The following is a 23,235-nucleotide window of genomic DNA, read 5'->3' as shown; positions in this document are numbered from 1 at the left end:
GAGGGTCTGATCTCTCTGGAGATCACAGCTACTATTTCCATCTAAACCAAACCCAGACGCTTCCACACTGATGTGAACATGATGTTTGCTGTTTTAAGATGTTAATTTTGGTTAAACATCACACACATGATCAAACCTCCCAATAAATTTCCTTAAGAAGACTCAAATGGCAATGTCATATTTGGCTGATTATTTAATGAAATCTATAACTTTATATTGAAAAACACTTTAACTCAGAATTGTGGAGACAGTTCTTCAACCATCTCCAAAGCACAAGTTTCCTTTGAGAAGTTCAGTCCTAGTTTGACTCCTAATTATTGATTGTAGGCTCTGAACTTTTCCTGGATGTGTTGTGTTATACTTCTATCTGTGAGCTGTATTAGAAAACCTTTCATTTTCTTTTCTATTTTTAATTTCACAAAATATTTTCAGTCATATGTTTTAAAATACCTTCTTTCATATCTGATCTCATTAACATTGCTTAAGATATTAGATGTTGGAGATTGGTTCTAATGCTTTGATTCAATCAGGAATCTGCATACTCAAATGATAAATGTCCTTGTCCCCAATTGGTTTTTGATTGAGCAATATAGATACCAATAGCTAATACCTGAGCAGAGGGAAGGGCACAGGTGGGTGGGCAAGGACTCAGAGAGGAATAGGAGACATTCATGGAGGGAAGGATAGGATGCCATAGCAGCAGGAGATAAATCCAACCAGCCATGTGAGGTTTCAGGAAAGTGGTCAAGATTGGGCTTGGGATAGTAGGGTAGGTTTACGAGTACCCAACCATTGAGGTAGCCAAGGAATTTGAATATGAGCTAATGTATGTGTGTCTTTCATTCAAAGATATCTCCTAGATAGGTACGCTCATGAGATCTGCTGGGAGCCAAAGTGATGTAGTCAAATTCACCACAACAATTAGAAAACCCATTTTGAACTTACATTATCTTTTTTGTTCCTGTATTATCTCCTCATACACCCTGCCTGTCCACCTTGTCATTTCTGTTTCAGGTTCTAATTTTAGCTTCATAAACTTCAAAGTATCTTCTACCAAACTGCTAAGACTTCTTTCTTAAATTCTCTGATTTTCTTTTCAAAGAAATGTCATTTTATCTCATGGATTTATATGGTTTCCTATTTCTATAAAGATGTTGGGTGTTGGATGTAGATGTTAATGTAGGTATTGAACATTTTTATATGTATATATACACATATACTTGCATAAAGGGATGGTTGAAGTAAATGTCTTCCTCCATTTCCATCTACCTTATCTGTTTCTAGATACGCCCTCTCTATTCCTAGTATCCATCAAATGGCTAAACTAGTTGGTCATTTATCTCTTGAAATTCACTTATCTCTAATTCCCAGCACTGTGGTTACAGTCATATTACATGGGCAAGTACAGAGTTCTGTTCCTTCTACTTACGCAAGAACTTTACTGAGTCATCTCTCTACTCCCTCTGAAGATAATCCCGTTGGTTTTCTGAAAGCTACTTTATTCCTATGTTTATGAATACCTTGATTATTTATCTTTGAAATTTTATAGACACAGAAAATTTTGATTCATGTTTATACAGATGAATGAAGTACTACAAATCATATGGAAATTTCAAAATGTAGACTGAGCTTATTCATGATACCATTGGTTGGCAATTAGATGATAGACGGATTTTCAATGGGGATATTTCTAAAGACCTAGACATCATGTATATTTTTTATACTGTTGCATCTCCTTCTGTAAAACAATTTTCTCTTTTCCTGTATTGAAGAAGGAAAGTTCGTAAAATCAGGATCGGTTTCCAGAATTCATTGTGCATAGTGTACTTCATGTCTGTTTAGTACTGCATCTATACTGATACTTCACCTGTGAAAAATCTGTTCAGTTTCTATATTCCAAATGTTAAGTATAAGTTAAAAGTGAGAAAGAACCTGCTGTATAAATTCCTGAACTTCCTATCTTTTTGCCTGACTGAGATTCAACATTTTCCTACATAAACACAACACGATTTTCCTCATTCAATGTTCAAGATCAGTATCTAGAGTTAGCAGAGCAACCCCATTATAAGCAGCTGTAGTAAGGCAGGTAAGTCTCAGATATGCTGGAATTAAGCTATGTGCAACCCTTGCCACAATGTATGTAGTGGAAGCTTGGCTTATACTTGCATAGAGCTGAGTGCACACACCTTATGAAATAATGGAGCTCTCAGAAATTCTTCAGTGTTTGCCCTTGTGAAGCCAAACACATTCTGAAGCATATCCCAGAGATAAGGTGAGTTCACAGAATCAAACTATGCAGGATTTAGACACATGCATATCAAGGCAAGGTAATTTCAGGGAAATTCCTTATTTATTATTTTATACCTAAGCATCATGGGTATGTATATGACTAAAAATTATATGGATAATGAAGAAGAATATGTGCAATGAATAGAGGCTTACATAAACCAAGTCTATCAATAAAAATAGAAAATAACTCATATGCCCTCGCAAACATTTTTTCTCCTCCTCCTTCTTCTCCTCCTCCTTCTCTTTCTCCTCCTCCTTCCCCCTCCTCCTCCTCCTCCTCCTCTTTTTCCTCCTCAGCCTATAAAAAGAAGCCTTAGGCAGTAACAAGGGCTTATTGAATGTATCTCATCCAATCCCACTGTTCTCTCATATGATAACAGGTTTTAATTTCACTTTGTTTTTATTACATTCCTTTAAATAATTCCTACTTTGCTACTTGTATGCATGACTTCAAAATTTTGAATAATATGCCAATAATCTCTAAACATCCCATCAGAGACCACCAACAACAGTTGAATATATTCCCCGGAGCTCACTTTCAGAAGGGAAGCCACCCTCATCCTCCATCTGTTCTCCGGTATTAAAATTCCAACAGTGTGCTGACATTTCTGGCCCATTAATTTGTGTTTTGGTATCTTTCTTTGTCTTTTGAAATTTTAGTGTTTTAAGTTCTTTCTAAAATTTCTTTATGAAGTTTTAGAAGTAAGAAATGGAAGAGTTGATATATTTATACATCTATCCATGTTTAGATATGGCCCCGTATTTTTATATGTGGTTTGTCTGAACCACAACAATATGGTTAAGGCTTCTTACGAATTTTAAAATCACTTGTTCAAAGAAGATTCACCCATATTTTATTCTACTCTAACATCTGAGCTTGACCAGAACTGTTCAAATGTACTGGCTCCTCTCACAGCTATGGATAGTTTTATAAGCTCTACAACATGTATGACAAAAAATCGACATCAATGACAAAGTTATCTTCCCTCTAGATTACTGTGCTCAACTGTGTGTGACAGTAAAATTACCAAATATAAGAAGTTGTGTGAAAGTGTTTCTTATTTATGCTAACAACCCATTTCTGAAATATTGAACTATTTATTTTACCGTCTTTCATTCTCACCTATAATTTCAAACTGAGCCCTCTTTTAAAAAGAAATGGTTCCTAAGTGAGGCAATGAGGAAAGCATACAAAAAAATAGCTAGAGACCTGGTTAGACTTTCTCTAATCACACCATTCTTCTAATATTACTACATATGGCAACAAATCCTGAGAAATTACCTGCCTGGTTCATTTACACCCACCCCAACTCTGAGAAGTTCATAAAGCAATCAATGAGCAGTTTTAGACCCCACCTGAATACCTCTGCATGCATATCCTGTTTTGACCAATAGGCTAAGCTTCCTTAACTTAAGGGAGATTAAACTTAGATTCTCTTCAATCATACTCAAAGACTTGGTCTATACTGGTTTGGAGCTTTTGTGTGATAAGTCAAAATTCTGTTGTCAAGTAAACTTGAAGGGAAAACCTGGAATTTTCTATCTAATGCTTATATATAACCAAGCAAGCATATTATTAAAATTAGATTCATGATGGGAAGTGACAAGCAGTGTAGAAAAAAAGGATTATATAATTTAACATAGAAGCATCAAATTCAAAATAGAACCCCCAAATTATGCCACTTAGGAACTACCCTATCCTTTTGTTAAACCTTACAAAAAAGAAACTCCAGAGAGAAAACAGTGATGCTTGAGGAGCTTCATTTACATGGTCCTCTGTTACATTTGACTTTCTTTTTACTTTGTATCACTGCTTTATTTTCTAGTCTCCCTTAATATTTGGCAATCTTTTTTGTGTTCATCTTATACTCTTGAGTATAAGGCCTGGAAACACTCAAACACAGATGACCAAGAATAGTATCACCAGGGATAAGGTTGGGTACAGGAAACAAACACACTGTTCTTCCAGAAAGCAACTCCATGAATCCTCAAACAAAAGTAGAAAATGATCTGTCACAGGAGATGAGCACAGCATATTTACAGATGGTAGAAAAGAGAACACAAACATCTACATGCCAAAGTATTGAGGATCTAAAGAAATTACAATTAAAATTAATTACCATTCAAGGCATACGTACTGAAGAAGAAGGAGGAGGAGGAGAAGGAAGAGGTGGAGGTGGAGGAGGAGTTGGTGGACAGAAGTCCAAGTTAGGACCTTCTGTTCTATCTTATGATGTGTTTATGGGTCAAGTGTTCCAAGGAGCATAACAGCATGCCTTTTATCTGATAAAGACTTTTCTTCAAACAGAAAAGTTTGAAGAAAATCCTTACACCTCTATTTAGAAGTCTAGTCCAAAAGTTAAGCATGCAATCCCCCAATCTCTCCACTTCTGAAATTAGAAAAAGATTCAGGTGTTTCACCACAAAGCCAGTTCTTTGGTACATTCATCTGAGTTCTCCAAACCCATCATGAACAAGATTTCAAGAACCTGCTGTGAGACCTTCACCAACACAATTATCCCTAATCAATATATGAGACAACAGGTAACTGAAGCATACCACCCCCTTTCAAACCACTGAGCTTCACAAGGAAATATAATAATTAGACTCTTACAGCATTGGTAAGAAAACAACTTTGCTTGAAAAACACAATAGCACAATTTCTTTAAACTGGGAAAGTGCAAAGAGAGAAGACCCAGAGGCTTTTAGAAAACACAGCCCTAGAATCCACAGACATCAATTCACCTCTGCACGTTCTTCAGAGGGAATACTCTGAGGATCACTAAAACTAAGTTCAGCCACTGCTGTCCATGCCCAAGTTCATTCAGAAGACTTTGTTCATTCACATGCCAGGAAAGACGCTTACCCTCTTCCTAGAGCAAACCCACCGCAATTTTGTAACACTATTTTCTTCCAGAGAGGTAGAAATTTAGGGAAGATGTTGCTCTTTAAATGACTGGACACAGACCTTAGATTGTTCTCATTTTAGTTAAGGCCATCTGGAGAAACTTATAAGGAGATGTCTAAAATTTACTAACTCTAACAATGAATTGCAGAATTCACTTCTGCCAGATGCTTGAACATATGATTCTGACCTGGGACCTTTAGCTGTAAGAAGTTTATTATCTACTAGTATACATGCCTATCTCCAAAGCACTTTCTTTTCTTTGAGGTAAGCACTTTCTGTAATGATAAACCTTTCTTCTGTAAAAAAGTTTATTCAGAAGTGTACCCTTTTGGAACATTTGTACACTTTGTCATGGGCCATCTTTAACACAATCAATAGCTATAACTTGCCCATCTTTGTATGTGAGTTAACATCTTCATGACTGACAAATCAAAATTTTTGGATATACTAACTTAATAGGTTATGACCTCTCACCAACCAAAAGATTGGATGCCCTCAGTTAATATATCTCCTTTAATCATCATACATAATATATCCCAAAAATGTATTTACAAGTGCCATAATTCATTATTTTCTTGAATCATGTTACCATTTTAAAAAAACTTCATCAAATATTACCTTATGGAACATAAAATTTGAGTTAACTCAAATCTTTGTTCTCTGAATACTCTGAGTACTGTAGCCTTGGTCACTCATTACTGGCTCTAGAATAAAATATCTCCTCTTTCCTTTGAGGTGATTTTGGTGTTTTTATGAGGACACATCACTCTTTTTATCTTTTATCTCTGTATGAATCATATTTCTGTGGGAAGCTTGTGTTTACATATGGTTCTGACTGCAAAATCAATTCTTAACAGCATGCATAGTCCTATCTTTGTCTATGATATACTAAATAATTCCTGTGACTTAGAAATAGCTTCAAGAATATTTATAATAGCAATATTGAAGAAAATCTTTATATTATGGAGATGGGAGAATTATTATTCAGTAAAATATGAATTGTGTTGATATCTCAGTTGATAGAGCACTTACTTTGCAAGCATAAGCGCCTGAGTTTGATGCCAGGTGTGTTGGTATGTTCCTATAACCTCAGCGTCCAGGAGGAGGTAGAGACAGGCAGAATCTTGGATCTCCCAGGCCAACCAGACTATCTTAATTGTTGATCTCCTAGCCAATGAGAGACAATCTGTCAAATAAATGGATGGCATTCCTGAGAATGACACTGTAGGTTGTGTTTTAGCCTCTACATATGTACACACACTCACACACACACACACTTATAGGCAGGCATATAGATCTAAATTGGAATGTAGAGATCAAGGGTATAAAGAAAGATACAGAAAGACAGGCATATACACAGATACAAAGACAGACAGACAGACAGACAGACAGACACAGCACTTACATCTCAGAAACAATTGTTTTTTCTATTGAAGCACCAGGGCCTGTTTTCATTTGAAGTGACAGCAGAAGCTTAGGCTGAGCAAGTCCAAGTCCATAACTGCACACATCATTACCAACAAGAAGGTCAGTGACTAACCTTAGTCTTGCTAACCCAATTGCTGCCAGGCAACTGCTGACAGACATGCCTTTGAATTACAAGCATCTTCTTGCCTCTGGCCTGATTAACTATGTAAAGTAAACTTACAAGATGAGAACTTCTCTGAATGTTTACAATTTATCATTCTAATCCTACATCCTGGCTTCTTCTTATCCTGAAGGGTTGGAAGTGGGTTTTGCATCCCTGTGAGAGAACAAATGGGACTCCTTTTAAGCCGGGATCTTATCACCACTACCAGACTGCTAAAGTTGTCTTAAAATCAGAACAAGGTATGTTTTAAAAACAGCTGTTAGTTTTGCGGGAATCTGTGTGAGTAGATCCTGATTACAGGAGATTTCCAGGTAAACATCTCCTCTCATTACACTTCCATTATTTTTTTTTACATTTTTCTTTTATTGGATTTTTTATCTACATTTTATATTTTATTTACATCTTTATCTTTCTTCAACCTTTGAGAATATGTAACTTCAAAAAGAGGAACTGATCCTATTTTCTTAATATAGAGTCTCTTGTATTAAAACCCATTCTGGTCTGGGTTTTCAATCAAAGTCTTCTTCCTAGCTAGATGGCTTGAGAAATCTATTCACTCCAACTCTGTGTCAGTTGCTTTTTGCACATTTAGTTAGTTTCTCAATCTGTCTCTTTTCATGCAGTTGGCGACAGCAGCAACTCTTGCTTGTCTCCCCAGTGTTTTGTATTTATCATACCAGTAACTACTATGAGTATTTACAAAACAGTAAGAATAGTCCCTCAGTTGTGTCTTTGAGGGATAAGAAGATGGCAGAAGTACCACAGATATGAAATAAAGCATTTTCTGGACTATCAGATGCCCCACAGCATGGGAGAACTTAGAGAGGAATTGTGGTGAGAAGGCAGGAGTAAGTGGCAGGGAATCAACATTACCATATAAAAAGAATCAGTTGACAAAGAAACATCTCCTCTGAAGGTTACATCTAATCAAACATAAGTACAAAATAAGTCCCTGGGAAAAGGAAAGTAATTTTGGGAATGATCTAGAAAGGGATCTGCCACTGTGAGCCAAAGGATTTTAGCCTGAGCCTGGCCTGGCCCACTAGCTTACTGCCATGTTCAGGACTGGCTTTCTCCTTAATAAGCTGTCTGTTTCTACCACTATCCATGTGCTCTGGTTCAATGCTTTGCTCCAGTACACAAGAACCTGGAAATTTCAGTTTCTTCTAGGATTAGAGACACATCTTTAACAGAAAACCTTTTTATATTAGAATGTTCTTCTGTGAGTCAGCCTGTGAACCTAATCTGCACACCTGAGTTTTCACAGTAATCCTGTAATCTGAGCCCTAAAACAACAACAGGACCTTTGCACTTTCTAGTTTCATGAATTCAGTAAGAGTTTCTAAATGCAAATATCTATAAGATCAGGTACAACATCTAAATAAAGGAAGCGTAAGAATATCTTGAAAGGAAAACTCAAGTAAATATTACAGGGAAGATTTCAGGAATGATTCCCTACTAAAGAATGGTCAATTCTTTAAAAGAATTATGTGTTTCAAAGGTTGAAGGATTATCACTTTACATTTAGTTATTGTGATTAAGAAAACAGCCAAGTGTGAAGGTGAACATGTTTAGTCCCAGCACTCAGAGGCAGCATACATGAGTACCAGTGAGACTCTCCAAGAAGAAAAACAAAACCTGACTATGATACTGGGCTCAGTGAGGGAGGTTGAGGTTCCTTTCTATTATTCATTGTAATTGTATGAACTTTGATGTCCTCATGCCTCAATTCCTACAACTGTACAAACCTGCCCTAGTAAGTACATTCATACTAGTGAGTAACCAGAGTTCTTAGGTGAGTTAAGCACAGTATAAGTATTGGTTCATTAAAGTGATTAGATGCTGTGATTCCTATTCTTCATTTCATGTATTCTTGGCAGTCATATTGTCAGAGGTACACTTTGACTCATATTGGTATATGAAGGCCAACCCTAAAGACACTTCCAAAAGAATCCTCTCTATAACTATTTTTATATTGTCCAAACACAGCAAGAGAAGGTGATGCAGGATAGAAGAAAGATTACTGGGCTGAGGGTTGATAGACATTCCTGGTTGTTCCATGGACTAGCTATTTGTGCTCTATGTACCTTCTCAAACTGTCTATGCCAAAGGTTCTAAAGATAACTTCATACACTAGAAAGGCTTGATATGGCAAAGCTGAGGTCCTGATATATTGGTACCTTTGGCCATAATATTTTAAGTAGTAATAAGTTGGTGAGTAAATGGCCCATGGGTTTGAAAATCAATCAGTTCCTCTTTGTCTTTTTCCTCTACTTCTTCATCTTTTACCTCCTCCTCAGCTTCCTCTTCCATTTTCTCCTTTCCTTCATTTTTCTCTTCCTTTTCCTATCTGCCTGTACTTTCTGTTTCATCCCTCTATTTTGTTCTTAGAATAAATGTCATCAATATTTCTCATATGATATAATTTCTGTCCTTTCTGCAACCATCTTATATGTACTAGGTCTACATTCTTTCTAAAGTTTGATTCAAAAATATTTCTTGAATACACATAGTCAGTAATGTTACCATGACAGTTGATACCTTGACAACTGAGAAGCAAGACCATCTTTGCAAATTAAAGTTTATTGAGAATGTCATCAGCATAGAAGCACAGATAACAATGAATTGTAGCCTTCAAAAGTCTCCTGAGTTCATCTATTTATGTGAAGTCATGGGACAATGGGCTGCAAGAATGTGGGATCTTTATAAATAATTTTAATATTTGCAAGAAAGAAATGAAATAAACAAATTATACTTGTGAAACAGTAGTACTTTTTGATTACGCAAAATACTCCAGGTCTTACCATTTCTGAGTCTCAAATATGACAGTTAACTAGTCAATCATTTTAAAAAGAATTGCTGTCTCTAAGTGAAAAGCTCGATTCTCAAAAGTGAGGTCTAGTGCAACAGAGTTATGGCTCTCATATATTTCTGTCAAAGACCTGGAAATGCTTATCTATAAATACAGCTTATATTTATGCTTTATTAGGCCCCAGTGATGAGCATGGTAGCAAAAATGGCAGAATACATGTGGCAAATGTCCTGAAATTGAGATCTTATACTTAATGGACTTCAGCATGGAAAAATTAATAAGTAATTACTGCAAAGCAAACAAGAAAAATTAAAGTCAATGAGTTTTGACTTCAGTGGCCAATTTACACTGGCCGAGAATACCAATTATGACTTATAAAGATGAAGTAGAAGGAATGTTAGTCTGAGGTTGTCCAGCTATGAGTCTCTGGAGGGTACTATAGAGCATGAACTATCCCTTCAGGCAAAGCTGGCCTTGTAGCTTCATTCCACCAACACTCACCATTCCTGGAGAGCAGAAGAGCCAGAAAACTCGGAGTAGAGAAATTGAGGTAGAGCAAGAGGGTTGGAGCTTGTGCTGTCACAAAACTCAGCAAAATGGTTTCCTTAGACAGAACTGTATCTGTGTAGATTGCTGAAGATGAGGTGCTTGTGTTCTTGGACACCGGGTATGGTTCTTGAAACATGTATGTAATGGAGGTGGTAGAATCAAAAAGAGCTGAAATCTCTGTAAAAGAGAATATAAGAGAGCATACTTTCAAACACTTAGGGAATTACGATGTAATGTCTCTTCATTGATTCTGCTGCATCTAGCACTGGGTAAGGGGTGTTTAAAAAAATAATCACACAATCTGCTTCTTAATAATTTTGAAGATGGCGAAATCCATTCTTATGTGCTTGCGCACATGTTCAGATAATGATTCATGTTAACATTGGAGACTACAGGTAGGACGTCTTCCCTTATCACTCTCCAATTTTTATTTTTAGACCAGGAGCTTTTGCACTGGTTAGAGTGTTTTGTGAGCTCAGGACCCTTACTATCTCACTTGCTCCAGTGTCATTTAGTTTTCTAAGTTGTTGCTGAGGATCCACATTCAGATTCTCATGCTTGTCTGACAAGAACTTTGCTGACAGAATTATTTCCTAAGCCCTTTTTAGCCATTCTTTGCAATTATTCATATGGCTGGGAAGATTAATCATAACACCAAACCCTATTTCTGTATTATCATCTGATTCTGTGGGAACTAGCAATGTTTGCAGTTTTTGAATTTCTGTGTTAAAATATAACATGATGTAAGGGTTGGGAAATGGATGAGTCGGTCAAATTTTTAATTAAGTATATGGATTCTGAGCTTTTTACCAGTTCTAAGTCAGCTGCTAGGGTCTCAAATGAAATATTCCACTATAGGATCCACTCTCATAACCATAAATTCAAGAATTTGTTTTCTTTGATTGTTTTTTAAATATAGACTTAATACTCGAGAGCAAAATTTTGGGGGGCTCTGACTCCATCTTGAAAACTTGACTTATGTTTAAACTCAAGTAAACTAAAATATGTCTATAACTAAGTCCAGCTTCCAGGCTACCCCCAAACAAGACCTACATCTCCAGGTTATTCCCCCAACAAATTCAACATTTTGCTCCAGTTTTCAAATTATTCCCCAACAAATCTGCACCTCCAGATGATAAGCCTGCCCATGCATAATGACCACCAATGAGGAAGAATGCAGAAGCTAAGTTTATGGTTTGGCTCCCAGCACCAGCCAATTATGATAAAAGACACAGTAACACCCCAATTACATGCTTGACAAGCTAGAAACACTCACCACTCATTCACTTTTCCCTATAAAATCATGTCCTAGTGTGTTTTCAAAGCTTTTTTCCACCAAACTCTTTGGTGGATTGGCAATGAGTTAGGCCAAATCTTGAGCTTGTAAATAAAGACTGTGGTATGATTGTATTGGATCAGATACTGATTGGTCTTTCAGGGTTCACAAACACATTCTTGACAGAACATTTTGATGTGTTGGACAGATATTTCCTCATGGCTTTCAGGACTACTGATCTGGGTGGTCTTGATGCTGCTGTATCCAGTCTAGGTCTCTCTCTCTCTCTCTCTCTCTCTCTCTCTCTCTCTCTCTCTCTCTCTCTCTCTCTCTCTGTGTGTGTGTGTGTGTGTGTGTGTGTGTGTGTATGTGTGTGTGTGTCCATGTTAAGAAATTCCTGCTGTCTGTCTACAGGTGAATTCTATCCATGTAGTGGTTTGTTGTATGGCACCCCAGTCTCATGCAGAGGTTAGTGTGTAGCATTGAGGTCTCTGTTCTTAAACTCTGAATGGTGTCACATCTGTAAATTTGGTTCTGAGAAGAGGCCTTGTGTCTGTATCCATGGCTGGAATGTGGGTAAGATAGACCTAGCAGGGGACCATGGGAACATGGGGCCAGGAGACATTCTTAGCATTGATCTGTGGTGGACATGGGCTTTGACTCATCCAGATTGGAAGTTTAACATCACTTAAGGTAAAAGGAGGCTCTTGGTTTACCTTCAAACACTGCTATAAGGTTTCAAAGAGGCTGAAAGACAGCCTACAAATCTTGCCAAAGTGTATGATATTAGGCAGGGAGAGAGGTTAAGAGAAAAGACTCTGGGACTTAGTGATCATAATAGTAACAGAATTGAAGCAGATTAAAGAACAGAGGCAACACAGTTGCAACCTGGATAAGATCCAGAAGATCATAGGCCATGGCTAAACCAGATGGCTTCTGACGAAAGAGGTAAGGGGAGCCTTAAGGATCGAGAATGTGTCCACTTAAGAAAGAACCAATGTGCTTATTGTACAGAGGGCCACTGGACTAGGGAATGCCCCATAAGAAGAAGCCTATCCAAAGCTAGACCTTGGAAGATAAAGAATAAGGGGAACAAGGTTCAGTTCCCCTCCCCAAGCCTAGGGTAACCCTAAATGTGGAGGAGAAACCTACCACCTTCATTTTTGATAAATAATAGACCTGAACATTCTGTTGTGCTGAATCCTGAAGACGGTCTCTTCAACAGTTTATAAATGGTAGCAAAAGGAACAACAATAACAAAAAATGTCCAGAGAGACTTAGGACATCTAGGAGGCACTAAGAAATTTGCATTATCAAATCAATGGTTCTTAAAGGCCCTATTCTGCCAAATACATGTATCCTCCCTAGATCCAGGGGATAAATACTGAGAGTCTGGCCCTCTCACTGGTAAGTGGCCTACCTGTCAGAGAAATTAGACCCAATTGGGTAAAGCTAGTCCTCCTGTTTACACTTCATTCCAGTAATGCTGCCTGGTTAAGGATGATGACAGAATGACTTATTACCAGTCTCTGCTCTTAAATCCACCAGGATAACTTTTCACTTCCCAGCTGCCCAGCTCTCCTACAGCCTGACCCAGATCACAATGTGGATGACTGCTCAGATATTTTGGCATACATTCAGGAGGCCAGATCATATATTTAGGATATGCCTTTTGCAGAGGTAACATGGTTCTCCAGTGGCAACAGTCTCATTCAGTGTAGACAGAGGTATGATGGGCAATGATGGTCTCAAACAATGAGATCATATGGGCAGAGCCTTTACTGTCCAGAATGTGTACCCAGAAAGCTAAACTGGTAACTCACCAAGACATAGGAGCTGAGAAATAAACAAGAGAAACAGATAGCTGGTGTGCCTTTGATACTGCTCATGTCCATGAGGTTATATGGAGAGAGGCCTTCTGAGAGCAGACTGAAAGACTATTGAAAACAAAGATGACACCCTTCACAATTTTCACATATAACATAAATACCTCAATGCAACTCTAACCAAGCAGGAGAAAGATCTGTATGACAAGAACTTCAAATGTCTGAAGAAAGAAATTGAAGAAGATCTCAGAAGATGGAAAGGTCTTCCATGCTCATGGTTTAGCAGGGGAAATAAAGTAAAAATGGCAATGCTACCAAAAGTAATCTATAAATTCAATGACATTTCCATCAAAATCCCTACTCAATTCTTTATAGAGAAATACAGAACAATTTACAAATACATTTGCAATAAGAAAAAACCCAGGATAGCAAAAACTATACTCAAACATAAAAGAAGTTTTGGGGGAATCACCATTCCCAACCTCAAGAAATATTACAGAACAATAGTTATAAAAACTGTATGCTATTGGTACAGAGACAGGCAGGAAGATCAGTGGAATACAATTGAAGATTCAGAAATGAATCCACACACCTATGGTCGCTTTATCATTTACAAAGGAGCTAAAACAATCCAGTGGAAAAAAGATAGCATTTTCAACAAGTGGTGTTGGTTGAACTGGAGGTCAGCATGTAGAAGAATGCAAATCAATCCACTCTTATCACCATGTACAAAGCTTAAGTCCAAGAAGATCAAGACCTGCCACATAAAACCAGATACACTCTAATAGAAAAAAAAGTGGGGAAGAGCCTCTAACACTTGGGCACTAGGGGACATTTCCTGAACAAAACACCAGTGGCTTATGCTCTAAAATCAAGAATCCAAAAATGAGACCTCATAAAATTGCAAAGCTTCTGTAAGACAAAGGACACTGTGGTTAGGACAAAACAGCAAACAACAGATTGGAAAAAAAGATCTTTACCAATTCTACATCCAATAGAGGACTAATATCCAAAATATGCAAAGAACTCAAGAAGTTAGATGCTAGAGAGCCAAATAGCCCTATTTAAAATTGGAGTATAGAGCTGGACAAAGAATTCTCAGCTGAAGAATACCAAATGTCTGACAAGTACCTAAAGAAATGTTCAACATTCTTAGTTATCAGGGAGATGCAAAAAAACAACCCTGAGATTCCACCACATGCCAGTCAGAATGGCTAAGATCAAAAACTCAGGTGTCAAGAGATGTTGTAGAAAGTGTGGAGAAGGATGAACACTCCTCTTCTGTTGGTGCGATTGCTAACTGATACAACCTCTCTGGAAATCAGTCTGCATGTTGCTCAGAAAATTAGACATTCCAGTACCTGAGGACTCAGCTATACCTCTTCTAGGCATATACCCAAATGATTCTCTAACATACAACAAAGACACATGCTCCAATATGTTCATAGTTATATATAATTGGCAGAAGCTGGAAAGGTCCCAGATGCACTTCAGCAGAAGAATGGATACAGAACATGTGGTTTATCTACACAATGAAATACTACTCAGCAATGAAAAACAATGACTTCATGAAATTCATAGGCAAATTGAGGGAAATAGAATATATCATCCTAAGTGAGATAGCCCAATCACAAGAAAACAAACAAACAAACAAAAAACCCCAAACAAAAAAGTAAACAAACAAAAACAACATACACATTGTAAGCACACACTGGTAAGTGGACATTAGTCCAAAAGTTCAAATATCCAAGATACAATCCACAGACCACATGAATCACAAGAAGAAGGAAAACCAGTCTGGATGCTTCCATCCTTCTTTTTTTTTTCTTTATTAACTTGAGTATTTCTTATTTACACTTTGATTGTTATTCCCTTTCCCAGTTTCGAGGCCAACATCCCCCTAATCCCTCCCCATCCCGTTCTATATGGGTGTTCCTCTCCAGATCCTCACCCCATAACCGCACTCCCTGCAAAAATCATGTTCACTGAGGGTTCAGTCTTGGAAGGATCAAGGGCTTCCCCTTCCACTGATGCTCTTACTAGGCTATTAATTGCTACCTATGAGGTAGGAGCCCAGGGTAAGTCCATGTATAGTCATTGGGTAGTGGCTTAGTCCCTGGAAGCTCTGGTTGGTTGGCATTGTTGTTCATATGGGGTCTCGAGCCCCTTCAAGCTCTTCCAGTCCTTTCTCTTATTCCTTCAACAGGGTCCCATTCTCAGTTCAGTGATTTGCTGCTGGCATTCGCCTATGTATTTGCTATATTGTGGCTGTGTCTCTTAGGAGACATCTACATCTAGTTCCTGTCGGTCTGCACTTCTTTCCTTCATACATCTTGTCTAATTGGGTGGCTGTATATGTATGGGCCACATGTGAGGCAGACTCTGAATGGGTGTTCCTTCTGCCTCTGTTCAAACTTTGCCTCCCTGTCCCCTGCCAAGGGTCTTCTTGTTCCCCTTTTAAAGAAGGAGTGAAGCATTCGCATTTTGATCATCCTTCTTGAGATTAATGTGTTCTCTGCATTTAGAGCAATTCAAGCAATTGGGCTAATAGCCACTTATCAATGAGTGCATACCATGCATGTTTTTCTGTGATTGGGTTTCCTCACTCAGGATGATATTTTCCAGTTTCCTCCATTTGCCTATGAATTTCATAAAGTCATTGTTTTTGATAGCTGAGTAATATTCCATTGTGTGGATGTACCACGATTTCTGTATCCATACGTCTGTTGAAGGGCATCTGGGTTCTTTCCAGCTTCTGGCTCTTATAAATAAGGCTGCTATGAACATAGTGGAGCATGAGTCTTTGGTATATGTTGGGGCATCTTTTGGGTATATGCCCAAGAGAGGTATAGCTGGGTCCTCAAGTAGTTCAATGTCCCATTTTCTGAGGAACCTCCAGCCTAATTTCCAGAATGGTTGAACAAGTCTGCAATCCCATCAACAATGGAGGAGTACACCTCTTTCTCCACATCCTCGCTAGCCTTTGCTGTCACCTGAGTTTTTGATCTTAGCCATTCTCACTGGTATGAGGTGAAATCTCAGGGTTGTTTTGATTTGCATTTTCCTTATGACTAAAGATGTTGAACATTCCCTTATGTGTTTCTGGTCCGTTCAGTATTCCTCAGCTGTGAATTCTTTTTTTTTTTTTTTTTTTTTTTTTTTTGGTTCTTTTTTTTTTTGGAGCTGGGGACCGAACCCAGGGCCTTGCGCTTCCTAGGCAAGCGCTCTACCACTGAGCTAAATCCCCAACCCCCCTTATGAATTCTTTGTTTAGCTCTGAACTCCATTTTTTAATAGGGTTATTTGTCTCCATATGGTCTAACTTCTTGTGTTCTTTGTACATTTTGGATATATGACCTCTATCTGTTGTAGGATTGGTAAAGATCTTTTTCCGATCTGTTGGTTGCCGTTTTGTCCTAACCATAGTATCCTTTGCCTTACAGAAGCTTTGCACTTTTATGAGATCCCATTTGTCGTTTCTTGATCTTAGAGCATAAGCCATTGGTGTTTTCTTCAGGAAATTTTTTCCAGTGTCAATGTGTTCGCTTTTTCTTCTATTAGGTTCAGTGCGTGTGGTTTGATGTTGAGTTCCTTAATCCACTTGGACTTAAGCTTTTTACAGGGTGGTAAGCATGGATCGATCTGCATTCTTCTATATGTTGACCTCCAGTTGAACAAGCACCATTTGCTAAAAATGCTATCTTTTTTCCATTGGTTGGTTTTGGCTCCTTTGTCAAAAATCAAGTGACCATAGGTGTGTGGGTTCATTTCTGGGTCTTCAATTCTGTTGCATTGGTCTATCTGTCTGTCTCTGTACCAATACCATGCAGTTTTTCTCACTATTGCTCTGTAATATTGCTTGAGTTCAGGGATAGTGCTTCTCCCAGAAGTGCTTTTATTGTTGAGGAGTTTTAGCAATCCTGGGTTTTTTGTTTTCCAGTTGAATTTGCAATTTGTTCTGTCTAACTCTTTGAAGAATTTGATTGGTATTTTGATGGGGATTGCATTGAATCTGTAGATTTCTTTTGGTAAAATGGCCATTTTTACTATATTAATCCTGCCAATCCATGAGCATGGGAGATGTTTCCATCTTCTGAGGTCCTCTTCAATTTCTTACTTCAGAGGCTTGAACTTCTTATTGTACAGATACTTTGCATGCTTGGTTAAAGTCACACCGAAGTGTTTTATATTATTTGTGCTATTATTAAGGGTGTCATTTCACTAATTTCTTTCTTGGCTTGTTTATCTTTTGTGTAGAGGAGGGCTACTGATTTATTTGAGTTATTTTTATACCCAGCCACTTTGCTGAAGGTGTTTATCAACTTTAGTAGTTCGCTGGTGGAACTTTTGTGATCACTTAAATATACTATCATATCATGTACAAATAGTGATATTTTTGACTTTTCTTTTCCAATCTGTATTCCCTTGATCTCCTTTTGTTCTCTGATTGCTCTGGCTCAAACTACACTAACTGTATTGAATAAGTAGGGAGAGAGTGGGCAGCCTTGTCTAGTCCCTCATTTTAGTGGCATTGCTTCAAGTTTCTGTCCATTTAGTTTATTGTTAGTGACTGTTTTCCTGTATATGGCTTTTACTATGTTGAGGTATGGGCCTTGAATTCCTATTCTTTCCAGGACTTTTATCATGAAGGGGTGTTGAGTTTTGACAAATGCTTAATGCTTTCACAGCATCTAATGAAATGATCATATGTTTTTGTTCTTACAGTTTGTTTATATGATGGATCACATTGATGGTTTTCAGTACATTAAACCATCCCTGCATGCCTAGGATGAAGCCTACTTGATCATGGTGGATGATTGTTTTTATGTGCCCTTGGATTTGGTTTGCCAGAATTTTGTGTAGTATTTTTACGTCATTATTCATAAGGGAAATTGGTCTGAAATTCTCTCTCTTTGTTGGGTCTTTGTGTGGTTTAGGTATAAGAATAATTCTGGATTCATAGAAGGAATTCGGTAGTGCTCCATCCATTTCAATTTTGTGGAATAGTTTGGATAGTATTGGTATGAGGTCTTCTTTGTAGATCTGATATAATTCTGCACTAAACCCATTTTGACCTGGGCTCATTTTTGTTGGGAGACCTTGAGTAACTGCGCCTATTTCATTAGGAGTTATGGGGTTGTTTAAATGGTTTATCTGTTCCTGATTTAACTTCGGTGCCGGGTATCTGTCCATTTCCTGCAGATTTTCAAGTTTTGTGGAATATAGGCTTTTGTAGTAGGATTTGATAATTTTTTGAATTTCTTCTGATGCTGTAGTTATGTCTCCCTTTTCATTTCTGATCTTGTTAATTTGGACACACTCTCTGTGTCCTCTCATTAGTCTGGCTAAGAGTTTAACTATCTTGTTGATTTTGGTTCTGTTGATTCTTTCTATTGTCCTTTTTGTTTCTACTTGGTTGATTTCAGCTCTGAGTTTGATTATTTCTGGGCTTCTAGTCCTCCTGGGTGTATTTGCTTCCTTTTGTTCTAGAGCTTTTAGGTGTGCTGTCAAGCTCCTGATATATGCTCTCTCCTGTTTCTTTCTGCAGGCACTCTTAGCTTTGAGTTTTCCTCTTAGCACAGCTTTCATTGTGTCCCATAAGTTTGGGTATGTTCTACCTTCATTTTCATTAAATTCTAAGAAGTCTTTAATTTCTTTCTTTATTTCTTCCTTGACCAGGTTATCATTGAGTAGAGCATTGTTCAACTTCCATGTATATGTGGGTGTTCTTCCCTTATTGTTATTGAAGACCAGCTTTAGCCCGTGTTCGTCTGATAGCACGCATGGGATTATTTCTACCTTTCTGTATGTGTTGAGGCCTGTTTTATGACCAATTATATGGTCAATTTTGGAGAAAGTACCATGAGGAGCTGAGAAGAAGGTATATCCTTTTGCTTTAGGGTAGAATGTTCTATAAATATCTCTTAAGTCCATTTGGCTTATGACTTCTCTTAGTCTATCTATGTCTCTGTTTAATTTCTGTTTCCATGGTCTGTCCATTGATGAGAGTGGGGTGTTGAAATCTCCTACTATTATTGTGTGAGGTGCAATGTGTGTTTTGAGCTTTAGTAAGGTTTCTTTTACGTATGTAGGTGCCCTTGTATTTGGGGCATAGATATTTAAGATTGAGAGTTCATCTTGGTGGATTTTTCCTTTGATGAATATGAAGTGTCCTTCCTTATCTTTTTTGATGACTTTTAGTTGAAAATTGATTTTATTCGATATTAGAATGACTACTCCAGCTTGCTTCTTCCGACCATTTGCTTGGAAGTTGTTTTACAGCCTTTCACTCTGAGGTAGTGTCTGTCTTTATCTCTGAGGTGTGTTTCCTGTAGGCAGCAGAATGCAGGGTCTTTGTTGCATATCCAGTTTGTTAATCTATGTCTTTTTATTGGGGAGTTGAGACCATTGATGTTGAGAGACATTAAGGAATAGTGCTTATTGTTTCCTGTTATATTCAAATTTGGATGTGAAATTATGTTTGTGTACTTTTCTTCTCTTTGTTTTGTTGCCAATATGAATAGTTTCTTGCTTTTTCTAAGTTGTAGCTTGCCTCCTTATGTAGGGCTTTACCATTTATTATCCTTTGTAGTGCTGGATTAGTAGAAAGATATTGTGTAAATTTGGTTTGTCATGGAATATCTTGGTTTCTCCATCTATGTTAATTGAGAGTTTTGCAGGATACAGTAACATGGGATGGCCTTTGTGTTCTCTTAGGGTCTGAATGACATCTGTCCCAAAATAACAAGACCATTACCTAAAAGTTTCAAATGTGCATGAAACCAAAAGTTTTTCTTCTAACTTACTTTATTTTCTGCCTCTATATATGTATACATGTTTAGGCACCTTTACAATTCCATGTGTTTACTCAAAATCTGTACCTAGGACAGCTCCAGAGAAGCAACCCACTTGTGCTCCAATCTACAAGGCCTGCATTTTCGTAGCCACAGATTGTTCCACAAACCTTTGTCAGCAAGAAACCGCCATATCTTTCAGTCTTTGATGAGCATCCGCATCCCAATTTTCTTAAGTTTCCAAAGGATGCAAGCTTTACCCCAGAGTCATCAGAAGAAGTTAAAGAACATTAGACCCATTTCTGCCTCACCATCACTAGTTCTTCACATTTAACTAAACCAAAATGTTGAAATGCTATCATTTCTTATTGGCTCTGCGCAAAAAAAAAAAAAAAAAAAAAAAAAAAAAAAAAAAAAAAAAAAAAAAAATCTAGCAGCAGCCAGGTAGTAGCTTAGCTTGTTATAAGAAAAGTACACCAGCTGATATGAGGCCCCTAACACATGTACAGCAGAGGACTACTGGGTCTGGTTTCAGCCAGAGAAAATACACATAGCCCTCAAGAGACTGGAGGCCCCAGGGAGTTTAGAGGTCAGGTGGGGTGGGTGGGATGAGAGACAGGGGGGAAGGGATGAGGAATGGGATGTGGAAGTCTGAGATTGGACCGGGAAGGGAATAAAATTTGGAGTGTAAAAATAAATAAAAATTTTTTAAAGGCAGAAAACATTTTGAAAAAAGAAAAAAAAGTTTGCACCACCTTTTCCGATTATGCCCCTCCCCCATCCTCCCATGTCCCCAGTCAGCCTCTTCCCCCTCTTTCTTTCTTCATTTCTCTTTTCTTTCTCTACTTATCTTTTCCCTTTCCTCTGCTCTACCCGTTTCCAGGACCCTCTCCCTTCCTACCAATAAACCTCCTGTATGTTCATTCTATCACATGGCTTGATTGCTCAGGCTGATACCTTGGCAGGGCCCAGTAAGACACCTGGCCCACTCCATCATACCTCCATTTTTTATAAAACACAACAATAAATAATGTGAGAAGAAAACCCACAGAATGGTAGGAGAAATTTGCATACTATATTTTTATAAGAACATATATTCAGAAGACAAATATAATTGTAACTAAATGGCAACAAGAATCACAATCTGCAAAAGGATTAGATACACAGTTTTTAAGAGAAGAACATTGAAATGCAGAGTAATTATCTGAAAGAATCTTCAGCATGACTAGTCATTAGGTATGTACACTCCAGAGCCATGGTATGGCACCATTTCCCATTTCCCATAAAGTAGGATGTATGCTGCAAGACAGGCATACACTAACTGCTGTGTGAGTGTACTGAAACACTGGTTCTGTCATTTATGGTAAGGATGGAAAATATGCAACCCCCTTTGAAAAACAATTTGGCAGTTCCTCAAGAGATGAACCATAGAGCAACAAGATGACTCAGCAGGTATGTCCATGTGTCACTCACCAATCAAGTGCCTCAGTTTTATTCCCAATGCTACACAGTGAGGTTAGGTACAAATGCAAAACTTCCAAGCATTCCCCCAAAGGGGAGGACCAGAGACTTGGTCTATCCTAAGCTCAATTTGGACTCTAGGAGAATTTCTAGTGGAAAGCTCAATGATCATAGGCAGAATTCCCCAAAAACAGATTTCTGCTGGCTAGAGAGGGCCAGTTCCATCAACATATGTGGTTGTCTATCAAAGTCTTGTCTTATACCTATTATACATTTCAAACCCCACAGTAGCATCCTGGTCCACTGGTCCATTTTACTTGCTCTACAATCCTAGCTCTTTGGCTAATACAGATTAGAAAACTAGCAAGCAATCCTGTGACACACACACACCCTGCTCATGCCTCTTTTCTTCCCTTTTTTGTCCCTGCTGTTCCTTCCACATTTCCATGCCACTCTCCTACCCCTGCAGGAGAGACAGCACAGGCCCTGGTCAGCCCTGTCTGCTTCTTTTTCTCTCTTCTCTGGACTCTTCCCAATGTCTCTGTCTGTTCTCTCTCTCTTATCTACAATCAATAAAATTACACTCCCCCATGGGGCAGCCATTTCCATAGATTCTTCACTGTGCCTTCACTTACAGATGAAAGAAACAAAATTCTGAAATTGGTTCTCATCCATAGGATCACATGATACATATGGACCTCACAGTAGCTTCACACACCCTAGTGAATAAATACACTAAAAATCATTTTGAAACAAAATAAAGCATGCGCCCTTGTATACATGCACATGAATTTTCTTAGTAGTCTTATTCATAAATATCAGAAAATGGAGACATTCCAGGGATCATGAATAGATCAACAGGAAAGAAAACTGGGGAATACCCAGAAAATGCTTTGTCAAAAGAAATAAAAAAATTCCTATAACATGGATGAAGTGATAACATTATCTAATGGGAGAAAGATAATAAAAGTAGGGAACATGTGTTAGGGTTCTGTTATATGAGAATTCCTGGCTAGGCAGATTCAGAGACCAAAGGAGGAGTGGCCTGGAGGTGTTTGGGAAGGAGACTGTGAGTTGTGATGAGAATGTTAGAGCAACAGGAACTAGGGCAGCATACATTTTTTTAATACTATGAAAACCTGAAATTAATTTCTGTCAAATGTTTCCTTACAGTTATGCTGACTAACAAAGAGGGTGTACACACCTATGTCAGAATGAATGTCAGCCAGGACAAAAAGATTTACAAGGTCATACGGTCTAGCAGCCTGCTTCCCCTGCCCCCCAAACCCATCCCACTCCACCACTCCTGTCAATTAAAGCAAGCAGTAACCACACCAACACACTTTCCACCCAAGCCTTATGATTTAAGTAGCCACTTTTACATTTGGTATCCTGTCAGTGTTAACCTCCTCTGTGCCTTTGAGATGCAAATATACACCTTCCGGCAACCCCTGCCACTACCCCCTTCAATTTAACCGAGGGGAAAGCATAAAAACACACTTCTCACCTAGGCCTTAGGGAATTACAACAATTAACTGGAGGCTTTTAAGGCAGGTAGCCTTCCTCTGTTCCTTTGAGATGCAATAGACTGTTAAAAGCCTCTTAACGTTTTTTACAGTCAAGATTATTCTTAAGTACCTGAAGCCATCAAACCCATTCCAGTTCTGGGGTGGGGGTTTAGCCCACTTTGAGTACAGAGCACTCTCTGAATCACTGTACAGGAGATGTT

The 23,235-nt window shown here is 38.1% G+C and overlaps 1 protein-coding gene across 3 annotated transcripts in view; it reads right to left on the bottom strand.

The window, feature by feature from the left end:
* The window catches only part of Cntnap5b (contactin associated protein family member 5B), a 903,684-nt gene that overhangs the window by 85,209 nt on the left and 795,240 nt on the right, over nucleotides 1-23,235 (bottom strand). For all 3 annotated transcript variants that reach the window (XM_087580549.1, NM_001047873.2, XM_087580550.1), the window contains 1 exon segment: nucleotides 10,102-10,326. In XM_087580549.1, coding sequence (XP_087436675.1) covers nucleotides 10,102-10,326 — 225 coding nt within the window.

This window comes from Rattus norvegicus, chromosome 13, assembly GCF_021556685.1.
Source record: "Rattus norvegicus strain SHRSP/BbbUtx chromosome 13, alternate assembly SHRSP_T2T, whole genome shotgun sequence".
Taxonomy (NCBI): Eukaryota; Metazoa; Chordata; class Mammalia; order Rodentia; family Muridae; genus Rattus; species Rattus norvegicus.
This window is presented reverse-complemented; position numbering and strand designations above follow the sequence as displayed.